This window comes from Haemorhous mexicanus, chromosome 2 (assembly GCF_027477595.1).
Source record: "Haemorhous mexicanus isolate bHaeMex1 chromosome 2, bHaeMex1.pri, whole genome shotgun sequence".
NCBI classification, from domain to species: Eukaryota; Metazoa; Chordata; class Aves; order Passeriformes; family Fringillidae; genus Haemorhous; species Haemorhous mexicanus.
In genome coordinates, this window is record NC_082342.1 from 29,770,418 (window position 1) to 29,795,389 (window position 24,972).

Sequence of the window (24,972 nt, forward strand, 5' to 3'; positions counted from 1 at the left end):
GCCCATACAAGCTTTCCTCAGCAACATGCAAAGTAAAGTAGTAGAAAAATAATTATTTGTATTGTGTAGGCTGGAAATAATTCTGTTGGTCACAACCATCTCACCTTCTCAGTCATCAGGAACCAGGAAGTATCCAAGTCACATGAAAAAAATGGCAGCATTGCTAATTTTAGAATATGCCCAACAGTCTGAACTGTCTCTGTACTTTAGATGCTTGACAAAACACTTAGAAGAGCTTCCTTTTATTATTTTCCCATGTCTTGGTACTACTTTTCCAAGAAGCAATGGGAGGTGCAAATTTTGCCTTCAGCAGCAAAGAAAACAATTACCCATTACATGGCTCTTCAAGTTCTGAACACTTCCCAGAAGGAGCATGTCATTTGGTTAGAAAGAGTCAGGTCTACTCAAGAAAACAAGTGGAAAACAAAAATTATTCCCATTTTCACATTTACTTAAACCTTCATTTTGCTTGCTGACTTTGAGTTGATCCTCTTCGAGGAAGAGACACAAATAAAAAAAAGCACCTCAACTGCAGCTCAATTAAAAGGTTTTAAACAAAGCCAAAAGGGTTGAACTACAGCACAGTGCCAGAGGGTACAGCACAGCTGTCTTGGTGACACATAAATGAGAAGATCTGTCCCTCTTCTTTGCTCCAGGAAGACTCCCCTGAGCAGCAGGTGGATCTCTTCTCTCCCTTCTATGACTAGCATTTTATAGGTTATCCCTCTTTACCCTCAAGCGTAATGGCTGCCACAGCAGGATATTTGAATAACAAATACTGAGTTCAAAAAGGACACAGAGTTTGCTACAACCTGATTTATCAGCCATGCATTTTAAAGACAAAAAAAATCCCCCAGTGTTCCCTGGCAAAAACTGAAGATAAATTATTAAATGGTATATTCCAATCATGCTCCAAGACTGGAAAGTTGCACCAAAAATAATTCAACCAAGTAAGAATTTAGTAAGCAAGTGAGAGCCACAGGTAGGTAATGTTGCTAGATATAAAGACTATTTAAGCTAAATCTTCCGTAGCCAGGCAATCTCATGCTGTGGGATTTCCAAAAGAGAATACATAGTGGTTCAACCAAGAGCCTTGAAGTATCTGCACACGCCAAACATCCAAGTAGTCTCAAAAGCCCCATTTTTATCCCATCAAACTAATTTTCTATTTCTATTCTACACAATACTCTTTTCCCTAACTAGGGGACAGGTGTGGAAGGTTCCTCCCGGGACACCATTTCCACCCAACAACTGCATTCATGCACAAGCTCTCTATAGCAGCAGCATTACCAAGCTCTCAAGAGCATTAGATGAGCCTGCTCTCTGCCTGATCATCTCAGCATCTACTCCAAGAAGAAAAAAGATAAAACTAGCTTAGAATTTATATACAGCCTCATACACAGTTGACCACTAAATCACTGAGCTTCAGAAGGACTTCAGGAATTTTACTGTGATTTTTAATTGACCAAGTTCAGGCTCCATTCACAAAACAATGACTGTCCTCAATTCTCCACTGGTTGCACACTTAGAAAGTCTCCTCCACTGCCACTCTAAGACTATCAGCCATTAAATATTTTCTTTTTAGATAAGAATGAGAAAACCCAAATCTGCTCCACCAGCCTGTAATCTGCAAGTCTCAGCAATGCAAAGATAGAGAGGCTCCTATATACTCTCCTAGAGTAGTGATCCTGAGAGGCTACCAAAAAGATCTCTCCATAAGACACTACAAAATGAAGAACACTGAAATAAATTTTTACCTTTGTTACACAGATCTACAAACCCATGCCATAATCAAGGCTCCCTCTAATTAGCAGGTGTGACCCAGATGTAAAACTGATTTATAAATATAAATTGGAGAGCTTATTTCTACTGCATGCAGGGTTACTGTTTTTCTATCCCAGTCCTTCTCAGGCAGTTAGAGGCAGCAATGTTAAAAAGTCAAAGGAAAGGAAATTATCTTTCAAAATGTACTTAATTTGACTACAATCAGGAATTCTACAATGTCCAAGTACACTGTTACAGTTATAACTATGTTGTCAGTATGGGGCTGAGTTACATCTATTCATGTGCTTTAAACTATGCATTTCCCTGCCTTGATGGAGTTTGGAATTCTTTTAAACTGCACTCACCACTCTGAAGGTCATTACTTCAGAATAGCATCCATTAACCTGTGTCTCTTGAAACAGTGTCTAGGTAATTTAGGAATGTGTATATACAGAATATATATTTCATACACCATATATAAATATATGTATTTTATGTAAACCAGACATATGAACTCACTTCCTTTAGAAGATCTGAGACACAACAGGGAATAAACCAAAGCATTATTGGAGCAGCTGTATGAGTTATCTGGACTAGTGGGACAAAAGAGTTTTCATAAATGTATCTTCCGGTTCTTTTTGTTGGTCAGTAAATTCACATAGGACAGACAGATTTAATATTTAGTCGCAAGTTATACACTACAAGTGAGCAAGAGGAGAGAAAACTGACAAAACAGGCATTTTGTTTTAAAGTCCCATCCTGGTCCTAGTTTAAGGAGTACCACAGAAAAACTCACATAAATAGAAAAGCTCAAAATCCAAAATAAATGCACCACTTAAACTGCGGTATGGATCTATAAAAGGCCTCATGTAAACATCCATGGGGTAGGAGCAGAAAAGCCTTCAAGAGCTCTTCTGACTCCTCCCTTTTCAAAGAACACATTCCTAGGGCCTATTTCCCTACTAACGTGTTGGCTTCCACATGGCAACATGCGGAAACACATGTCTAAACATGCTCAAAGCCACATGTGCAGATGAAGAGCTTTTCCTCCTCTATCCTAGGCCAACTGCAGCTGGATGACACTGCATTCCCTGGACATTAATTAACGACACTGCTTTCCCTGGACATTAATTATCAGTCCAGACTCCCCTGCTAAAAAGCAGAAAACTCAAATCAGTGCTCATAGTACAAACTCCATGTCATCTCATCTGCCAAACTGAAGACCTATTTTGCACTAACTATAATAATAACTAGCTATTATGCATCCAATTCATCTGTCACATTTGAAAACATCTGCAGGAGTAGCCATAACTACAAATAATTTTATTATACAGACTTTAAATAATACAAAGTTAGAAATATGATTCTTAGAGTTCTTAGATGTTCTAGGCCACTGAAGTATGTCCAGGGAGGTTACAGATGATACAATAAACAGTGCACTGCTTTCTTCAAAGACTGTGAAAAGCAAGGGTAAACATATTTTTGATCCATTAGGAAAGTTTTAGAAAATTGGAAAATGGAATTAAATTGTTGTGTGCAAAAATTGAGATCTCTACCCAGCCTTTTTGGTTGCTGCAAACAGACAGGCATTGCAACTGCAATTACAGCTAAATGATAGAATTGGCTTTCCCAGTAAGCTTCCAGGAGACAGCCAGATCAAGTACTGCTATAAGAAAAGCTATTATCTTGGTAAATGTCTCTGATAATCTGGATAAATTAAGTTGGGCCAGAGCTACAAATCTGGCCTCTATACAAGCGTTAAAACATAGATTAGAAAAAACCTCTCTGAAAGCAAACATAGCCCTCCAGCCGTTTAGAAGATGGAAAAACAACCTGAACACATGCCCAGGCATCTCCCATTCTGGAAATCTTATCTGATAGCCTCCACCTTAAAGAGGGATTGTATTCCCTTAGATGAGGACAGCTAGGAGTAAAAGGCAGTTTTGATCAAGCTCAATTATCTTTCTACTGCTGGTTTAACAAATGTTCACAATATTTGCTGAAGTCACTGAAAAATATTTTCAGCCTTCCATCCCCACTTGTGATACAAACACAAAACATCTCATTAGTCAGAAGACAGATCTATTGTTTTGGGTGCACTTTCTAGCTATTTAACAATAAAATTAAGGCACCCTTAAGAGAGTAACACCTTCATGATAGTCTTATGAACAGTGATTCACTATTCCTCAGATCTTCAAAGTAGCTATGATGTGCAAGCCCTCAAAGACTTAAAAGAAAGGTGCTTAAATGTTACTAATTCTCATCACCATGTTTTTCCTTTGTGACTTTTTAATCCTGTGGGTGCTTCCAACTCAACTGGGATGCAGTAAATAAAGGCATTCTTCTGAGAGAAGGCCTTAGAGATTAATGTTTGAATATTCAATGATCCTTAGATGGAGATAAGAGATGAGAGAATGCATCTAACTCACACAGATGAAATTAAAAAAGGAAGCTCAGTCCTTAGTTCAGAGGAAACCTGTGCGGATAACGAGAGGTCATAGTGAAAGATAATCAGGATTACATCAGAGCAAATCCAAACTCTACACTGTATTCAAACCAAAACACTGACTTAGATGAAGATAGCATTCATTCTGAACCTCTGTGATAACTTTCAATTCCCTTCTAGAAAGGAGTGAAGTAGGAGGGAAAAGGAAGATCCGGAGTGACCTTATTGCTCTCTATAACTACAACAGATAGGAGTTTGTAGTGAAGTGGGGTTGGTCTCTGCTCTCAGGCAACCAGCAAACAGAATGAGAGGAAAGAGTCTCAAGCTGAACTAGGGGAAGATTAGGCCGGACATAGGAGAAATTTCTTCACAGAATGGTTATTAAAGTTTGGAATGGACTACCAAGGGAAGTAGTGGAGTCACCACCTCTGGAGGTGTTCACGAAACAACTGGATGTGGCACTTAGTGCCATGGTCTGGTTGACAAGGTGGTGATCAGTACAAGGTTGGAATCAATCTTGGAGGCCTTTTCTGTGACTTCAATATCCACCTGTGTTCTTGAAAGAAAGGGTCCACAACTCAGGCATATACAAAGGAAGTCAAGGCTTCTATGAGATATCCAGCAGTAACAATGGCTTCTCTTCAACCGTGCCTTTAACATTCTCATGACAAAGCTGTGGTACGTAGAAATAGGAGTGTGGAAGATGGACCTGCTAAAACATTAAAAAGCAAGATGATGCACACATCCTGCCTGAACCCAGCAAAGGGAAAACAAACCTGCACAAAAGAGACAGTGATGCCATTTCCCTTAAAGCTTTACAACTGGGTTCCCCAACACATATCAAGAAGATGGGCGACACTCCTGTCTGCTTGTTAGTATATAGACATGACTATCAGTAGCCCAGGCTTACAGACTGCAAAACAAAACTTGTTTTAACTCTTTCAGTCAGGTTACTTGAGTAACTTGAGCACATCTCTCCTCAAAACAGCTCAGATATACCTAAAGTGGCCTTAGCAGATTGAAGCCTCCTGAAATGAAGCCTCTTTTTCCAGGATAATGCTACTATCTGTTGTATCTTTACTGGCCATTGATATCCAAGAGCTAAGAAACAAGCTGGGGTGGAAGTCAGAAAAAACAGAACTAATTCAACCCAATTTGAAGTCATATTCTCACAGTAGTCTGTTAACCACTGAGATTCTGAGAGCAAAAGAGGCAAATCATTAATCAACACGTTCACTTTTTCACATGCATATTTACAGAATTATACCTTTAACCATGAGCAGAGACACAAAACCTATTAAGAAAAAAACTGGGTCAGCTCTAGATTTCTGAATGCTTTAAACAGAAAAGTCTCTTGAAAAGTTAGCAGAACTAAAAAACCTAATCACCTAGTCACTTTTCAATGGAAAGTCTTCCTTGTGGTTTTATATTTTTCATGGGAGCTGCAATGATCAAAGTTGCTGTAAATAAGGTAACACAAACAGCGGATATGGGCTACTTTGAAAAGGATCTTTTTATACTTAGCAGCTTGATACATCTGAGGCAGGAACTGAAGGAAAGCTGTTGCTTTCAGAAGCATTTCAAACAGCTCACAAAAGTACACACACCAGCAGAGAAAGAAAGAAACCAGAACCTCAACACAAACTTATTTTTCCATCCTGCTGCTTTATTGGGCTTTAAGGCTCAAATTAAGACTTTACATATTAAAAAACAAAAAAAACCAAAAAACAACAAAAAAAAAAACCCCAAACCAATAAACAAAAACAAAGAAACAATAAACATGCAAATAACCACAACACCTATTCCTTCTGTAACTAAAAACAGGAAAGATCACTGTATCAGAAAGATACAATGGCCTCAGCTTCAGCAATGCAGTGCTTCACATTTATGGACCATTAAGGCCCTAGTTTGACATCCTCTCACACTCCAGAAGATCTGCCTATTTAAATAATTCAGGCAACTAAGCCAAGGGCAGACATGGTTGGATGGCTAAACCAAGGTAGACCCTGAATGATTTGACAGACTGGATGGCATGAATGGTTCCCATTAAAGAATTTGGCTTTCTCTTGCTGCACACTTTATGTCTCTATGAGCCATTCACATGAAATGTGATGCCCAATCCACACTGTTTGAAAAGGTGCAGGAGGAGTACAAACTCTCTTCATCACTTAGATTTCAACAGCCCGGCGCTAAAAGCAGAAACATCAAATATGCAATGCAGATATAAGAAAATTAACTGCTTATTCTCAGTCAGCTGTGAAATACTTCTAGCAATTCACATATTCATTTCATTAGGATTTCTTAAAAACCTTAATGGAACGGCAGAAATAACAAAAAATAACTATTTATGCTAACATGCCTCTTTGCTTATTATTGGTTTTTGCACAATGAGACAGCAACATGACAGACTCTTAATCTGAAGAGTATTCCAATGAAAATGCTAACAAAAGCAGTCAAAGAATTTTTATGCTATCAGTATTTTCTTTTCAAGCATCACAATTAGGCTGTGCCACTTGAGGGCCTGCACAAACACATGAATGTAATAATTAAAAATCCTATGAACCTTTTAACTGCACCTATTGATGCTTTGCATAAGAACCTATTATTACACATTTGTGGAATAGAAGCAGAAATACATACAGTATAAATCTGTGAAAGCCAGGTCATGGTCTTTGGGAATTTTGCCATTTGAAAGCACTTTGGCCCCAAAGTTTGTGAACAGCTGCCTTACACTATTTTTCAAAGAGAAACATCTCTCTCACCCCTCTTAAACTTTTAACTGGAAAAAAAAAAAAAACCAAAACCCACCACCCCAAAAATATAACTTTTCATAAGAGTCGGTTAATTAAATAAAACAAATTAAATTGTTTCAAAGATTAATGACAAACAGCACATACTTTGTGACCTACTGATTCAAGTATCAGGTAATTACCCAAAATTACATTACTTAATTCCTCACACTTAGTATGGAGAACTAGCTTACTGAAGGCAGAACTACAAACTGAAAATAAGCATAAATCTCTAGGTGGTATTTTATTTATTCCCTTCAGGGACTTACCACTTATTCCTACCAATACTATTGCTGTACATTACACTGAACTCTAGACACACACACTCTAAAATCCAGAAAAATTCAGAGACTCTGTTTAAAATAAGTCATGCAGGAACTGCAGTGTCAAACTGAAGAACCACTGAACTGCAACGAGGGGAGTAGAAAGAAGAAGGAGCATTGCAAACTATCCTTACCATCACAGAAACTGTAAGAGTCAACTCTTCAGCACTGATTTAACACTCCATTTTTTTCAGAAATCACTTTTTGAAGAAATCTGTTCTGGACCAATGCTGGGAAGCTGACTTGTCATAGTAATGGAAAAGGAAAAAAGAAAAATAGGCAACCTTCCTCTGGTAATTCCAGCTTTCAAACTAGCTTCAAACCTGAACAAAAGCATCTCAGCTTGCTGACAGAGATCTAAAATTGGCAACTGAGGTGCACATTCCAGACCTACACAATGATGGCCCTCCACATTTACAAAATGCAGCAAGAGCCTAGATGTTACCCTCTCTTGGGACTTTCTGAAGATTCTGAATCATGCCCTTTCAGTTTCAAGACTATCTGCTGGCTCTTCTCAAAGCATTTTTTGAAGAAATCATGACTAAGGAATTATACTACATGTACCAAGAGAAATGTATCACAATAGACAAGCACAGGGATAAGCAGGCACCAGCCAGAAGCATACAGCTCAAAATTTCGTTCATGATTCAAATTTCAGGAAGCAACTTCCATACATCACTTTGCTCTTGTTGCTTGTTCACCACTGGGGTAAGTGCAGACTGGTATTTCTGAAGTGCCCCCTCCTCTCTTCCCTCTCTTGTTTGATTCATTATCAAAGTGATAATGACTCAAACAAGCTGCCACCACCTTGGGCTGCTTGCAGTAAGGTTGGCTTTCTCCCCTCAATTATTGCTGAAGTGAGAGTATGCATTAATGAGAGGGGAGAGGCAGATTTCTTAGGGAACTCCACTGACCAGGCCTTGGATCTGGACTTGGGTAGCCAAGGGATGGCAACAGCCCAACTGAGCTGCACCCACAGCTCAGCTCTCTCAACACATGAGATGGTCTGCTCCTACACTACACTCAAACCATTCAGCCAACAGACTTTCCAAGTTCCCTCTGTAACTGGTAGATTATGTGGTCCAGAATTTACTACCAAGATCAGGCATTGCCAAAGAGCAGCATACCCTGAAGAAATTGTATGCTACTCTTAATATAATATACATCTGTCTAGCTTCCAAATCTGCCCAGGTAGAGGCTGCCATCCAGCCTGCAAGAATTTACACCTCCTGCCAACATAACATACACTTCTAGATCAGAATGTGAAAAAATGAGAAGACTGAACTGACAAATGATGGGAAAAACTAGGGAGCTTAGAGCAAAGGTAGATGATGCTGTGCAGCTGGGATAAAAAGTTTGGGATAAGAATATGAAAAAAATGCATAACTTGGGTATTACTGCAGATGTGACCCATACAAATTATGAAGTTTAAAAAACTATTTTTAAATTAATGCTATCTATCTGTAAATCTATACATTGACTTAAGCATTAATTACACCTGGTTTAGGGATATTAAAGCCTCCAGGTATTGGATGTTCTCAGCTTGTATTATCAAATGTAGACAACTAATTCAGAGTCCAAACTGGAATCACCCTACTTAGCTTTTCAGTTTAGCTGTTTTGCTTTAACAAAGGTCTAATATTCAAGCGACAATTTTTTCTATCACTTAAAGAAACACTCAAAAAAAAAAAAAAAGTCAGATAACAAAATGTCACTAAACCAACTACCAAAACAAAAAGCAATCAAAGACCAACATTTTACTCTAGATGCCCAAGAGAGAGTCATTAAAAAAATAAAAAAAAAGATGTCACAAACTATTAATATCTGATGGTCAGGAACTAAAATGCTTGGCCAAGTTTCCATTCTGACACACTGCAAAACCCCAGAGTTACAAGACTTAAGAAGTCAAAGATTCTTGTCAAAAGCACTAGCTGACATCTAGCAAGCACAACAGGGTATAGGAAATATCCTGACCTTCCCCCTTAAACCTATGCAATGGGAAGAGACCAAAAAGCTCCTTTTAAGTACTAGGTATAGAATTTGTTTTTCCTTTTCTGTTTTACCTCTGGTTTCCTCTCCAAAAATAAGGCACTCCTACATCATACTGCATGCTTCCCAAGTACTAATTACCTTCAACCCATATACAGTCCAGAAATAACTCAGATGTAAGAACTATACAAAAACTTTATAAATCTTCCTTAATTGGAAGTAAACAATTGTGCATTACATTAATTTAAATGTATATCTTTCCCATTTTCCTTTGAAACACTTCAAAACAATGTTTTTGCCACCAAAAAAGGACACAAATTACAAATATTGTGAGTGAAACTAGCTGTGTATGAAGTCTTGCTGAGAAAACAAGATATGTTAAAACCAGGACCTCTGCTATCATGTACGGCTTGCACAAGCTGATCTGCATGCCCCCTAACTATAAGGGAAGAGGTCAAGTACTTTAAGTACCAAGCTCTGGACTAACAGAAGTGTTGAGGTGGCTTATGGTTCTTAACTTTTATTTGGTTTAAAAAAATCACTAGATAAAAAGATTTCTTTTTGGAAGGCTACTAGTTTAGAATAAAGGATCACTAGTCTATTAAAACCATCAGGGTAGAACATGTCTATAAATCAGATTAAAAAAAAAATAAGTGATCTTCAGCCCAAACTGCCCTGGGCTCAGTATTTGTTATCTTCTTGCTTGGCCTTTACAATTTCTGATTTACTCAAATATAGCCTTCAACTTTATAGGTGCAGCAACTAAAAACAAAGCCTAAAGGCTTGTGTTCCTTCCAGCAGTTTAATTACTAATGATCGGAGAAGAGTTTATGCCAGAAAAAAGTAACCTGAAGACAAGCTTTTCCCTTGTTTCCACAGCTCATTTCTGTCTGAGAAATCTGGTCGGCAACCTGGAAACAGCACATCAAGTCAGGATTTTTAGCTTCCTGACTTGCACTAATACAAATAATCATAGTGACTTGCTGATTTTCAAGTTAAACTACTGCTTTATCATAATCCATCTGTTTAATTTTTAGTCCCAAAAATTTTTAGGTGTATTCATGTCCTCCGATGAAAATAAATTAAGAAAATGAAAAACACTGCCATCAAAGACATGGAAAAGGAGATAACATTCATGAAAATATTATGAACTTATGTATAGGCTCACCTTAAATCTTTTATCCTGCAGGACTTTCTTAATGGCCACAAGCTCTCCTGAATCACAGAGTTTGGCTTGATACACAACACCAAAAGATCCATTTCCAATCACCTTGGTGTCTGTGTAGCTGACTTCTTGTGGTCGGTCTGGACCTTGTCCAGGAGTTGCCACTACTGTAGTCACCTTGCTGCCATCTTTGTCTCCTGCAAAGCAAGAGATACACAAATAATCAAAATACATGCATAAACAAGATGACCAACAAAACTAAAACAGAGGAGGGTAAGACAAAGATTTAGATCAGCATATGTACTTCAATATTACAGAAAAAAATAGAAAACCTCTGACAAATGCAAAGAAAACACTGAGCATGTTTTTTACCAATATATATTAAGTGGTGACAATTTTTCATTTAGATTATTGCTAACAAAAATTTGCTCTCCAGAAGCAAATAATTGAGCAATAAAATGTAATGCACAAAGAAGCCAAGTACTTATCCCTACATCTGATTATCAAGTAAGTGATATTAAACAGTGTTGTTTGAATTACCAAAATGAAGCATTTTTCTATATTTTTGCTATAACTGAAGAACTCAAACTGCCAGTATGAGCTCAGATCAGCACTCTGATCTTTATAGGCATTTATCTGGCAACAAAAACCAGGAGCACTTTAAATTTGTTACAAATCCACCCACATGTAAAGCTTCAGCTTGCAGCACTAGGAAGCATAACCTTTGTCAAACCTGGCTCTGTGCACCTGAAGCGAAACCTAGTCTGCATCAGATGGCACAGTCTTGTTCCTCCCTTCTTCCACATCTGGACTTCCTTGCAAAGAAGGAAGGCACCTTCTGGGGGAGGGCAAGAAGGATGCCAACAGCAGGCACTTAGCTGCTATCTCAGCATGAAGCATGAACCAGAACACAGGCAGGGACAGCACTCAGGATGCAAGAGCAGAGTGTAAGCTGCACAGGTGCATGTGCTTTGGCACAGGTGCAGCAGCTGGGGGGTTCCCAGCCACTTTCCTATCAAAAGACCCAAGCCACTATCACCGACTCTTAGTCCCGCTGTTACTACCAACAGTGCTTCGCCCTGTTCAAAGTCTGATTTTGTTCATAATAGGAGCAAAGCTTTAGGCATTTTACAAGAACAATCTGGGCATTTCTTGCTATTCAGTTGCAATAAAGAGCCCTTCAGGCTTGGGTTACAGAACCAAACAGGGCTGCAAAAAAAACCAGAACCTGCTGTTTCATAGAAGTCACCACAACTCTTCAGAAACTGCTCTCAAGAAATGCTCATCACACCTACTTGTTAACAAACCTTCTCTCCACAACTTTCTCCAGGAATTCACTTCTCATGCATTTAGAAAAATCTTTCCAACAGATTGCTTGATCAATAGCTTTAGTGCAGTTTAGGAAAAATATTCCTTGTTCTGCTCCAAAAGGGCATGGAAAAAAAAATTTACACAGCTCACTCCCTCCCCTCCCCCCCCCCCCCGCCTGCTTCAAATATGAGAGCTGTTGCAAAGAAAGTTATTAAGATGGACAAGTTATTTTTCTTTGGGGAACCTCTCCCCTCACTGCTAAAAACTACTCAGGTAAAGCACCTAAAACCAGACTCTGCAAAGGAAGCTTATCTCAGCTCTACCCAGCACGCTGGTGACTTCTTGCGTCCGACTTACAACACAGTTGTTTGTACAGCCCAGCACAATGTTTGCAGCTTGTGCAATGTTGCAACCTCATGATCGGCTTGTGTACCCAACTCTCCTCTGTGGAGCTGCTGCCTGTCCAATCCTCATCCACTCTCCACTTACACACCTGATTGCTCTTATCAAAGCCTAATATTCTGCATTTTGTCCTGACTGAATTGCATCCAAGGTTACTGAACTCTCATGCCAGCTTGTCACATCCTTCATGCACAGTCACTATCCAGAGATTCATTTCCCAATGCTACATGAAATTTACCTAAGAAACTGGTGAAAACCGGTGAATCCTGTGAGAGTGCCTAAAAGCCCTGCAAAAACCCATGAAATATCTCATCCTATTTTTTTCTTGGACCTCCCGTTTTGCTCTAACAAAATAATAATTTTGTACATCTTTCATGGGATTTCCTGTAGTCCATTGTTTTCCTAGACTTCTCATGAGAAAATCAGTTTGGAAACTTCAGAGTCAACTACTACTTCTTCTGCACCTCTAAGATTCAGAAGAAAAGCAGGGGGCTCGACACAATTCCCTCCTGAAAAATCCACATGCACTACTAGTCATCTCTTATGCTGCCTCTTAGGTTCTTACAAATTGTTTTCTTTTAAGATTACAATTACTCCATGAAACAAATTAACAAATCAAATATAAATAAAGTACATTAGTGCTAAAGGTGTGAATTACTTGCCAAGCAATACAGAGTTGATATAGCCCTTCCCCATAATAGTCAGGAGAAGTTGAGATGCAGATTTATAGAGTAGGAGAGAAAATGGGGTAGGGGGTAGAAAGGAACACTAGACAGGTGAATGTCTTCTCACAGGGAGAGAGAGAGAAGCATAAATAGAAGCATACTAGCTGCATGGAAAATTCATTCTCCTCTTTGATAACTGTAAGAAGTAAAGGAAGGAAGCCACAAATACAAAGAAATCCTTTTTTTTTTTGTAAACAAGCTTAAAGGTAACTCTCATAGCAGTAATGCATTTTATTTGCCCAACTATTCTATGATTACCATTCTAACTTACTAAATATACAAATAAGTTATATCTGCTTTACTACTGCAATACTCATCAAATACAAGGTAATCCCCTACCTGCTCAATTTTGAGGGGCATCTTTTTTTCTTTTTGGCTCACTAGACCAGAGTATTGAGATTGTTGTTAATGAGCTTTGTTATCAATTTTTCCAAAAATCAAGACTAACGAACTCTTAGAGATAAAAATAATTGCCCCGGCAACACTGGTTGAGATTTGAAGTACTTGATATCAAGAGATCTGCTCTAAGGACTTTCTTCAGAGCGGCAACTCTCTCAGGGGCCTCCTTGTCTACAAAAAGAAACCCTGAATTTCAGGCCACGTCAAGTGTTTCATGCCAATGTGCAGCACACAAGATGCAGCCACCCAGCCAACTTTTTCAGAGCTCAAATGAAAAACTAGTCAGCTTTAAACACTTTCCTTTAAGTCCACAGGAAAACAGCTCCTAACTAAACTTGCTGAAATCATCAGTGCTTAGTAGTGTATGCACTGACACTTTAAACACTACACCAAGAATTACTTTGTCTCTTTACCAGAGTTTACAGAGCATTAAGCCTCATAGAGCTTTCTCCCAGCTTCCCGCTTTCAGGAAACAGTTTTTGCAAACCATCCACAAAACACACCATAAGGACTCCAATCTTTTAAAAGATAAGCCAGTTAGAGTTTCATTTATATTCTATTTCAGTATTGTTGAACCTGAGGGACTATAGCGTAAAATTCACCTTGCACCCTTGACACCTTTGATCTCCAAGAATAAAATATCTCACTGCTGCTCAAAGTATACAAATAATGTGTTCGGATGGCAGCAGCATCCAGAGGCTCCAAGCCTGTTTTGCCACTCCTTGCCACTACACAGATGTAGGTACTGCTCACAAGATCATGCACAGTTCAGAATGGTTATCCCAGTTTTAATTGTCTGGACAGCAAGCGCTGACTTGCCAGCCAAACGGCTCGTAAAGGAGCTCACTAAACAGCTTTCAGAAATCCTGGGTTTAGACTCAGCATGATGGAAAATAGTAAAGAGGAAACAGCCCTGCCCAGCAATCTTCAGTGCCTCCAAACAGATTGCTAACAGCAAACACCAAGAAGCATTAGACCACAGCAAGTCTTAAAGAGAAGCCTAGACAGTTCTTATCTCATTCCCTTCGCCTCTTATTTTGTTTAGGACTGTCAGACTTGGTGAGCCCAGTGGACAGGGAGGCACCGCCAAACAATGAGTACCCTCCACACCTTGGACTGTAAGGTCTACAACAGAACTGGGACATTAAATAGAAAAACTAAAGAAGGAAGAAAGGACTAAATAGCAAAATACTGAACAGCTCTTATAGCACAGCTCGCATGAAAAGCATCACTAGCATATGTCCAGAGGCTGCTGTTTTCTAGGGCCATCAGCAATATGACCTTGCTTTACATTAACCAAAAAGCAAATTCATGTGACTGTAAAATCATCATCTATGCCAACCACCTTTATAACATCCAGGGTAGAAGCAAAAGGAAAAATAAATAGTTATCACATTATAATACACTTGCACTTGGTATGTCTCATGGAAACCCTTAAAGCATTTCCTCACACAGTACTGATGTTTAATATCCACGATGTTGTAATTGGGTTTGGGTTTTTTTGATTAAGAGCTTTTTCCACAATTCTGATGTGAAACTGAAAACAAAATCCAGACATTTCAACTTCCAAGTACTCTGACTGATCTAGCTCACTTTCTACCTTTAGTACATGACGACCACATGGGACAAATCACAACCATTACATAAAAACACTGTTGAAAGCAGAAAATACTCATCAGCTTGTGGGAAGAATGAGCATACTCCACCTGAAGACCACAGACCATCAGCACAAGCTACAACCCTATTTTTGCATCTCAAAAAACCACAAAAACTCCACGGTGGCATATGTTTTTGTTTTTACTCACGTGAGACTGGGGATCCTGCTACTGGGCAAGCATTTTGTCACATACATACCCCACCAGCTGCAGATTCCTACTACTAAGCTCAAAGATGACCACCTGTAAGTGTACCACATGTATACTTTCGGCCCGTGCCAAATGAGGTGTCATTCAATAAAATTCACTTCAGTCCTCAGGGACCATGAAAGGCATCCTTTGCTATTGATCACCCACACACACCTTCTACTGAATGGGCCTGGAGAAAGTCCAAAATTATGTCTGCCCTACATCCCTTTAGCTGTTTAGTGTCTGACTGAGCAGTAAAACCACACTTTAATGCAGAGATCTAAGAGTGCTTTTTTAGCTCTCAACTCGCTATGTGCATGCCCTCTTCCTCCTTTTCAATGTGTTTTACAGTTGAAGTGAAGAAACAATGTATTAGTACAATGATTAGAGCAGCTTTACTTCTACTTCAAATGCAACCTTGATCCTTTGCACTGTCTACAAACGCCACCTTTTCCTCTCTCTCTTTTGACTTTACCTCTTTCCTCTCGCTTTCTTCCTCTTCCTGCTGCATTCCTCCTCACCAGCACGCTCACAGGCTTTTCCATTAGATATTAGGTTGCTTTTAAGTCCTAGAAGAAAACTTTACAGACCTACAACATACTCTGTACAATGTCTGCGGTCACATAACTATGTCCACTTAAATATCTTCACTGATTTCTTTCATATCTCAGTGTCACCGCCCTACTAAGATATGGCTCAATATTAAGTCACTTGACTCTTTCTCCCCTTCATAAGGCTTAGCTGCACTATTTCATCTTAATTTGCTCAATGCTCAATACAGTCAGGAGTCACTTCCACAGAAATCTGACACGGCTAGATCCAGCCCCTGCCCATCGGATTAGGTTCCAACCAGTAGCTGACACAACTACCTAGAAAGAAACGAGCAACCAGAGGGGGATTGAAGTTTATCAGAACTGCAGTAGCTCTTCTCAGTTGTGGATAACTAGAAGGTCAAAAGATCTGACTACTTTATGAAAAAAATGGTTTTAAGAGAAAACTTTGAGCTATGTGCTAGAATCTTGTGCTCATCATCACATAAGGCTATAAAACATCTGACTTCTCAGATAATTGTTCATGGCATGTGAAGGAAGGAGGTCAGCAGCTGCTCTGAAAATCTTTAACATGGCCAATGTATGCTTGAGGAAACAGTGTCAGCAGCAGAAATCACTACTAATTTTCTTTTTCTAATTAATTTTTCCTACTACATTTTTAAAAAGCTAGTTTCATGAAGAGCTAATTATTATGAGTCAGTACTGGGGAGAAAGTATTAAAATGGTGTTTATGAACTGTTTTACTAAACAAATTCCTTTCCTCATCAGTGAACTGCATGAATGTTACCCAGTGGGAGACAGGATAAACCTAAAACCATACAGAATCATAAAATGGTTTGAAGGGACCTTAAAGCTCATACAGTTCCAACCCCTGCAAGAATCAGCAGAGAATCTCCACTTGACCAAGCTATTCTAAGCCCCATCCAGGCTGGCCTTGAACACTTCCAGGGACAGGGCATCCACAGCTTCTCTGGGTAACCTGTTCTAGTGTCTCACCACACTGACAGTAAAGAATTTCTATGTATAATCTCAAGTTTTCAGTTTGAATCCATTACCCCTTGCCCTATCACTACAAGCCCTTATAAAAAGTCCCTTTCCAGCTATCTTGAAATGAACATTCATGGACCAAATCAGAAAAACTCAGGGAATCAAAGAAAGAAGTCTTACAAAACACAGCGTAATTTGGTTTTTCAATTTACACTGAACAAAAGGAGTCCTTGGAATTCCAAAAATAGTTCAGGTCTAGCATTGAACAAAAACCTGTAAGTGTGCCAATCATCACCCAGATAAGGCAGATGCATTCACTGAATATATATATACCCACACACTTGTTTTAGCACGGAAAATGTCACTTGACTTCCTGACTGTAACTGAATACTGCAATAAAAGAGTGGCCATTAGACGCTACTTAAGATCAGAAGAATCTCATGATTTGTACCCAAGGATTTTGGAAGAGCTAACTAAGAAGTCATTTTTGAAAGGAATCAGAACACTCAGAGAACTTCTGAGATGGATAGGATGATTCATACAATCCTGTTATTTTGACAACAATTTTGGCTTAAGTACCACATCAGTTACTTTAATAATGAATAAAGAAGCAGTAAGGTACTTCACAGAGACCTGACTGCTGGATTCCATATTGTTAGAGACTACAGGTTCATTTACAATTTAAAAAAAGATAAAAACAGTGACACACAAGCACTGTGACTTCTTAGGGTTTCTAACTTGCCATCACATCGCAAATTAATGAAGAAACACATATACAGAACAAAAAATGATTATTAATCAAATTGTAATACACTAGCCCATAATTGCAACATAAAGTAGGAAGTGCCATCAGCAATTTTTGCCCTCACACTTACTGCTTTTATAGACAACCTGAAAGAAAAGTCATTAAGTACTAAGACACAAGATTTAGACTTATGCACAGGGTAGAGATCCGTGAAAAAGCAGCAGACCTTCCTTAGTAACCCAGGAGCAAATTAGGCAGCAGGATCCAGAATCCAAGATCATAGGCCATGCAGCCAAGTCATCAACTCTGACTTGCAGGACATTCCAACACAGACAGAAGCACACATTGTTACTGAGACCTAAAGTAATCCTTAGATGTACAAGCAGAAGTACATCCGACAGACCAAAAAAAAAAAAAAAAAAAACAAAAAAAAAAAAAAAAAAAAAAAAACACCACCAAAAAAAAACCAACTCTTTGCTACTTCACATTCATTGAACAGCTACTGGAATAGCATGCTCAATCCTGATAGATGAAATTCAGCAGTGACGATTCAAAACACTAGAGATTCAGAAAGAAGCCTCAGACACCATAAGGTCAGCAAAAACACATTACTCTGAGTGAGACTTAAGAGTGCAAACAATTTACGTCAAAGAGAAAGCTGGAGGATTATCTCTAAAAGAATGAAGGAGCTCTGGTCTGCAGGTGGAGGACATACTGCAAATAATTACTAGAAAAAGAAATTGCAAGAGTTTTGGACAGAACTGTAGGTGGACAAAATTTAGAAAAAAATAATTTCCTTATTAAAAACTCTGAAAGATAGGGTTATTTTTGCAACACAAATTTTCCACAAATTTTTATTTTAGACTGGAATCTTTTTTTAAACAAAAAATACTGCTGAACTGCAACTGCTAGGCTTGAAATAAGCAAGCATGCACAGGATTAAAGTGAAGTCTCTTAGGGTCCTAAGAAGGTCACAAAAGCTCAATACCCACAGAAATAATTTCTTTCAACTCAGCACTAATGCAATGGTGTCATAACTCAATATTAAATATGCCGCTTTCCACAACAGTCAAAATCCAAAATCTGCATTCAGTTTAAACAAAAACATAATAAAGTGATAAATAATGAAAATATGAAGACTGGCAGGTCATTCTTTGGCTTTATTGTTAACGATCAAATGATAGGCAAAGTTAATTATGTGTCAATTCACTTCAGCTCAATCCCAAGACAAATAATCAGGACATATTTCACCAACAACTGCCAAGCCAAAGATCACCAAGAGAAAATGCTTCTAAAACATCCTGAAATCAAAGCTGCCATCACCTCTAGCTGGACACAGAGGAAAGAAGTAAAAGCAAAATGTTCATTCCACTTGTACTAAGCAACAATGCTTTTTACATGTCAATCATTTGAAAAAGTGGTTTTTTTTTTTTTTTTTTAAATTTACTTTACAGAAGGCCAAACCTGTATCTTCAAAAACACTGTAGCTCTACATTTTGCTCAACAGTTTCTAAAACAGCAAATTCAAAGTGCTAAGGGTTAAGTCTATGCAGGAAAGAACTGAAAAATTGATCAAAAAGTAAACAGAATACCAGTGACTGACTTCTGTCTAGAGAAATAAACTATCCTATCACTACAAAATAAAAAGCAAACCATTCAGAAAGGTGATATAACATTATTGTAAAATGAAACTGTGTAGCTCAATTGACCTATTTTTGAGGTCATTGTGTCATTAAAAACAGAAAAAGAAACTAAATATATTTCCAGCAGACTGTGACAAGTAATGGAATGACTCATATGCTTATATTTGATGTAATAAACACATAAAATTACATCAAGATGCAGGGACATTTACCCCCCATTATTTATCTGTTGAAAAAAAAATAAAAAAGTAAAATTTAGTAGACGGAAGAGCATCTGGATTTACTGCATCCCAGTTCAGACATTCAAAATGCCATTGGGGCTTTAAGTCTTTGTTTAGAGGTAATCATAGACTTTTGGAAGGGGCATTCAATTCACTCCCTTTGAAAGCTTAATACTAAAGATTGCAAACAAATATTTAAAGAATAAGCAGGGCAGTGAGCAGGTTGCAGAACACTCACATGATAAGCTTGTTAAAATGTCCACTGAAAGGTCACATGAAGTTCTAAAGCACTGACTTTCTACAGGTTTTACATCTTAACCACAGAAGTCAAAGTGAGCACAGCACAGTATTGGCCACGCAGTTGTGCTTCTCTACTCCAGCATAAACGTGACTCTGAACAGTCGAAAAAAACAAAACAAAAAACACAAGAGGAAAAAGGATGGGAAGAGCCCTGTTGATCTAGCCCAGATGTCTATCACATTGGCCATCAGATGACCTCTATGGATCCAACTGTGGCAGATGGGATTCCAACAATCAGCTGCTTACATCGGCCACCATGAAATCCTAGCAAGTTAACACCTCACTGATTTGTAAACCAAACAGCTGAATCCAGAAGGGATGTTTACTCACACTGCCTAAAAAAAACTTTATTTTGCTATAAGCTGTCCCCCCTTCCAATGTCTAAGGTGGTGCCCACACCTTTCTGAGGCACATGAAAGGTCTGTGTAACCCATCTCTAACACAGAGCTTGGTTCAAGTACTCTTTCAGTTATAGCAAACATAGACCAAAACCATATATTTCTAAAGAGAGTAGCAGTTAACACTCAGGTGGGGAAAAAATTCTGCACAATTACCTTAGGGAGTACCATAAAAAGAAAATTTTTTTCTGTGACTAAACAAAATATCCACAAGAATGCTTACATTTATATTTCTGCTTTGGAAAAAAAACACAGAAACATACAATTAAGGTAATCTAAACACTGGCTGCCAGTGGGGTTTCATAAGCAGTCTCATGCTTGTTAACAAGTTATTTTTAGTAGGCACTCTTTCGGTTCTCCTCTCTCCACCCACATGCAGAAGAACCCACCCTACAAAAGCTATTTAGCTATATAAATCAAATTTAAATTTAGATAAGGCGATTCCACAGATTAGGAAGCAAGTACCAAAGCGATCATAATAGATTTTGTTTTTCTGATCTTAGATCTGATCATTTCAGCCCCAAAAAGTTTACAGGTTAAATGCAGCACAAGAGACAAGGACAGATAAGGAATGAACAGAAACAGTATGACATTATTTTAGCATAAGACTTTGGCCTCACTAGTATTCCCTTTTGGTTTTTAGCTCTGAGTTAATTGCTAGCTGAGAAATTCAGCCTATACAGTACTAGGATTTCTTATTTGAAGTTTCCTTTAGTTATTCTTTCTTCTTACATCATCAGGGAACATGATTTAGCAAATATTTGCCAAAGACAGCTATAGCAGTTCAGCTGACACAGAGTAACTTATAAACCCCTGTAACTGAGCCCTGACACGCAGAACCCCGAGTTACAAACATATCGTGTTTATCCACTTGTTAGTGCCATTCAACAGCTGACCCTGAACGAGTCTATCAGTGTCTTCTAGCAGGGCTGAGGGCTGAGTCCATTGTTAGTCACCTACTGACAGGCCTACTTTAAGACTACTTTCAGAGACTCCAGAACTCCCACCATTCAAAGAATACCAAATAATAAACAGCTCATATGAGGAATTCCCATGTGGCCTACAAGCTTCCCATCAAAACATCTGGTGTGACGTGCAAACCTCTCACTAAAGTAGTTTCTTGCAAAACGCTTAAGTAGGGAGGCTGTCTACTTCCTGCAGACGCCCCTAACTGCATTTGTTTGAGTTTTTTAATCCAGTTAAATGTACACATCACCGAGACAAGCACACCTCTGACCCCTGAGAACAGACATCACCACTGTTTTTTCCTTTTTATTCTGTCTTTGCAGCCACCAAGAGGCTTCAAACACGTAAGAACCTATCATTAAGCAAAACCCACAGAAAGCCATGTGCAGTAGCTGCAAGTTGCCCAGACCCTCTCTACCACACACTCGCACAAATTAAGAACATCTTAATACATCTTAGAGGGAGTCTCTATTCTCCTACTGGAGGTTTAAATAAAACGTCTTTCAGTTGTGTTAATTACAGCAGCACTTAAGTATGAAGTGTGACTAGGACCCCACTGCGCTAGGCACAGCACCAGGAATAAGAGACAGCTCCTGCCCGCACTGGGAGGGAGGGACCAAAAAGGAAATAGGCTAAAGAAAGAAGAAAATAAAGCGAAGGTAAGGAACAGCAAAAACACAGGTGAAAAAAATCCAAAATGTCCCAACCCCCCAAAATGACAGCATCGAAAAGTGCAGAGGAGCAGAAGCAAGAGCAGAGAATCCAGGAGAGAATTTGGAGCATGACTGTAAGCATATTAACACTGAACTGAGAGAACCCACAAGTCAGTTCTCCGGGGGTGTGAAACACTTGCTGTCACCACTTCTGCAGGCAGCCCAGGCCAGCAGAGCCTCCAGGTAGTTCTCTGTGGCTTCAGCAATCCTTGCCAGACTGTGGAGAAAGAAGCAGGGCACGAAGCAAGCAGTTCCTCATGAGCTGGAGTCTCCCTGGCAGGTGCCTTCTGCCATGCTGTGAAGCCAATCCTTATCACAAAGGCGCACCCTCAAACCTTGAAACTTTTGTCAAAAATGTGAAGAGCAATTTCTGTATTAATGGGTATCATAGGTGGACTTGGAAACCCAGGTGCAATGAACAGCAACACCCACTTAACCTGCAAAGCTTTCCTGGCAGGGCAAAGGACGAAGCTCTCCCCCTGTGAGAGCCATGGATTACAACACATTTTTCTGCTCTGTGGAATATTAGAGGACTCTCTTTTCCTTTGCAATTTCTCCTTTCTGTCAAGTACGCCATAATTATGTCGTCCAATTAGGATCTGACATGTTTTCTTACTCTTCAGCTTCAGTGAACACCTCACAAAAATACAGCACGTACTTGTCATGCTATTCTTTCTACGACCAAGAAACAGCATCTTGGACCCAGAGTCCAAGACAGCCAATGAGACAGATCAAAATCACAGTGAGAAACAGATTGTTTGGAATCTGAGACAGCAACCAAATCCCACAGAGAAAGACAGATTAAGCTAGTTATGAAAATGCATTTGGTGACTATCTTTTAAGATTGGAGGAGGAGTAAGGGAACTGCCAGCTGCTCAGAACCCACAACTACCTTGGATAGGAAGTACAGTAAATAAAAAAAGTCAAAAATGGGTAGTACCCAATCTGAATCCCTAAGATGACCGTGAGCTGAGGTTAAACACCATTCTAAGACTGAAAGAGGCCACTAAAACTGCTTCTCCAGAGAGGAAAATCAAGTTGTGCTACCCTGTTCAAATCATGCTGCAGAGCACAGACCATCTTTAAGAGACTCCACAGCCTCCGCATCCATCTCGAATTACTGCTTCAGATTGTGCCACAGAACAGCACAGGAATGGAACAAGTCCATTTAGGTTAAAGATGGTTTTGAATTTGAGGAGAACGTTATCTCAATTAACATTAAGAAACTGTAGGCATGCCATCAGTGCAATGCAGATATTTTCCATGGCCGGAGTAGCTATCTTGGTGAAGGAGCTATTATTGCAGATGAGGCAGCATTGTAGAAGCCAGATGCATAAGCTATTCACCACTGGCAAGTCCTGCTTTTGAAATTTATTTATTTTTTAAGGCAATAAAAATAGTAGAGCACGAAGAGCAAGAGAACTAAGTGTTGGACATGACTACAGCTATTTAAGGTAACAAGAGAAACTACAGCTCATTTTCACATTGTACGTAATCTGATCAAAGTGGGGCCACTGCCAAAAAAAGATGGTCTTAATTCCCACTTTTATGCTCCTGCCATAGCAAACCTGGCAGTCTTGTAGCCTGCGGATGAGTCAGTTTAGCCTACTGATCTGACAAACTAATCCATCTCCAAAATAAAGCAAGCCTCAAATCAGCAAGCCAAACTGACTCATCTTGAGGACAAACAGTTTCTAGATCTGAGGAAAGGAAGGACTGGGAACAAGCCTGTTCCTTACTGCCCGTACTCCCAGGAAAGCCACGCTAAGTGTAACACAAACCCACACCCCATGGCACGGCAGAGCTGCGGTCTGTGGAGGAGGGGCAATCCTGGCCCTCCCGTCCCTCCCCGTGCCCTGACATTGGCACTGCCCTGGTACCTACCAGGTATCAAATGACTACTCTCTGAAGGTGAGCTGCATCCCAACTCTTCCAGAGGAACAGAACTGCCTGCCCAAAGCCATGTGAGCATTAGGGCTGGCAGAGCAAGGAGATGGAAGCAGCCGAGTAATTCATTGCCATGACAGCCTGTGCCAAGGGCAGGCTGAATCAGCCAAGCTCTGCTTGGGTGAAACAAAGTGGAAGCACCTGGGCATCACATCCCCTGCCTTCTCAAAGCAAAACACAAGTTCATACTGTCAAACAACTGAAAAATATTTCTACTATGGTTAAAAAAAGCTCAACAACCAAGTTACATTATACCAGCACAGACTTCTATTCTGGAGAGTAACGATATTGCCTTAAAATGCATGTTTTAGACAATAGAAAGTATAATTTTCTCCTATGGTTTCTTAATGCTACTAAGTTTATTCTTCCTGTCTCAGAAAAAATACACCTATTTCATTACAAATTTTTTCCCAAGTGAAAGGACAATAATATAATTCAAGCTACAGAAGAGGTCTCCAAATATTTTATTGCAATATACATATTTTACTAAAATAAAATCCTCTAAAATGGGAGTACATTTTCTCCAGAAAGAAAAACAAGAACAAAAGTAATAGTTCTCTTAAGAACAAGCCCAGGCATCTGGGGACTTAATTCCCTTCTGCCAGCATATGACCAGACAGAGGCTTTCAGGGAAAAATACACATACAGCTGAAACTTTTGAACTGTTCCTGTAATTGTTTGTTAAGGAAGACTGCTGAGGCTTGAAATCCTAAAACAGAGACAGGTATCTGGAAAAAGGGAGAAGAGAGCAACACTTTTTTAAGCAAAAATTCCTCTCAATTATGGCAGTAAGAGGAAAAATAAATAACAGAATCAGACCTTTCCCAAATACTGTCGCTTTCCATACTGGATAAAGACAGTATCACTCTTGAAGACATCACAAACCAGAAAATAAGTTATACTAAGTAAAAACCTAAAAACACAAGATCAATTTTTAAGGCAACAAACATTTCTGTTATCTATCCTATCCATATATATATATATCTGCAAAAGTCATATACCTATCCAGAAGGGGCAGCTTTTCAAGGGCTGCTGTCCCAAACCTGCGCAGGTTTTGAAGGCACCTAAGCTTTTTTTCCCAGCAATGCAGCAAATTTTCTTAATTACAAGCTTGACTGTCTTGGAAGGAAGACTAAACAGGTCTCAACACAGCTAGCTTTTCCTTCTCTTCTTGCATACAACCTCAGCCTAGGAATCTCAGGCAAGATAAACCAGGTATAATGAAGTCAGGACTGAGTGCATGCAGAAGATTTCCATTTCTAGAAGGAAACAGTGGAGCCTAATATTTCTCTACTGCTTTTACAGCTGGAGAATAATGGCAATGCTTTATCTTGGTCCAGGTAA

At 39.2% G+C, this 24,972-nt stretch overlaps 1 protein-coding gene across 2 annotated transcripts in view; it reads right to left on the reverse strand.

Moving 5' to 3' along the window:
- GSK3B (glycogen synthase kinase 3 beta) overlaps positions 1-24,972 on the reverse strand; it is a 148,931-nt gene that overhangs the window by 83,427 nt on the left and 40,532 nt on the right. For both annotated transcript variants that reach the window (XM_059838086.1, XM_059838085.1), the window contains exon 2: positions 10,480-10,673. In XM_059838086.1, the coding sequence (XP_059694069.1) occupies positions 10,480-10,673 (194 nt within the window). The remainder of the gene's footprint in view (positions 1-10,479; positions 10,674-24,972) is intronic.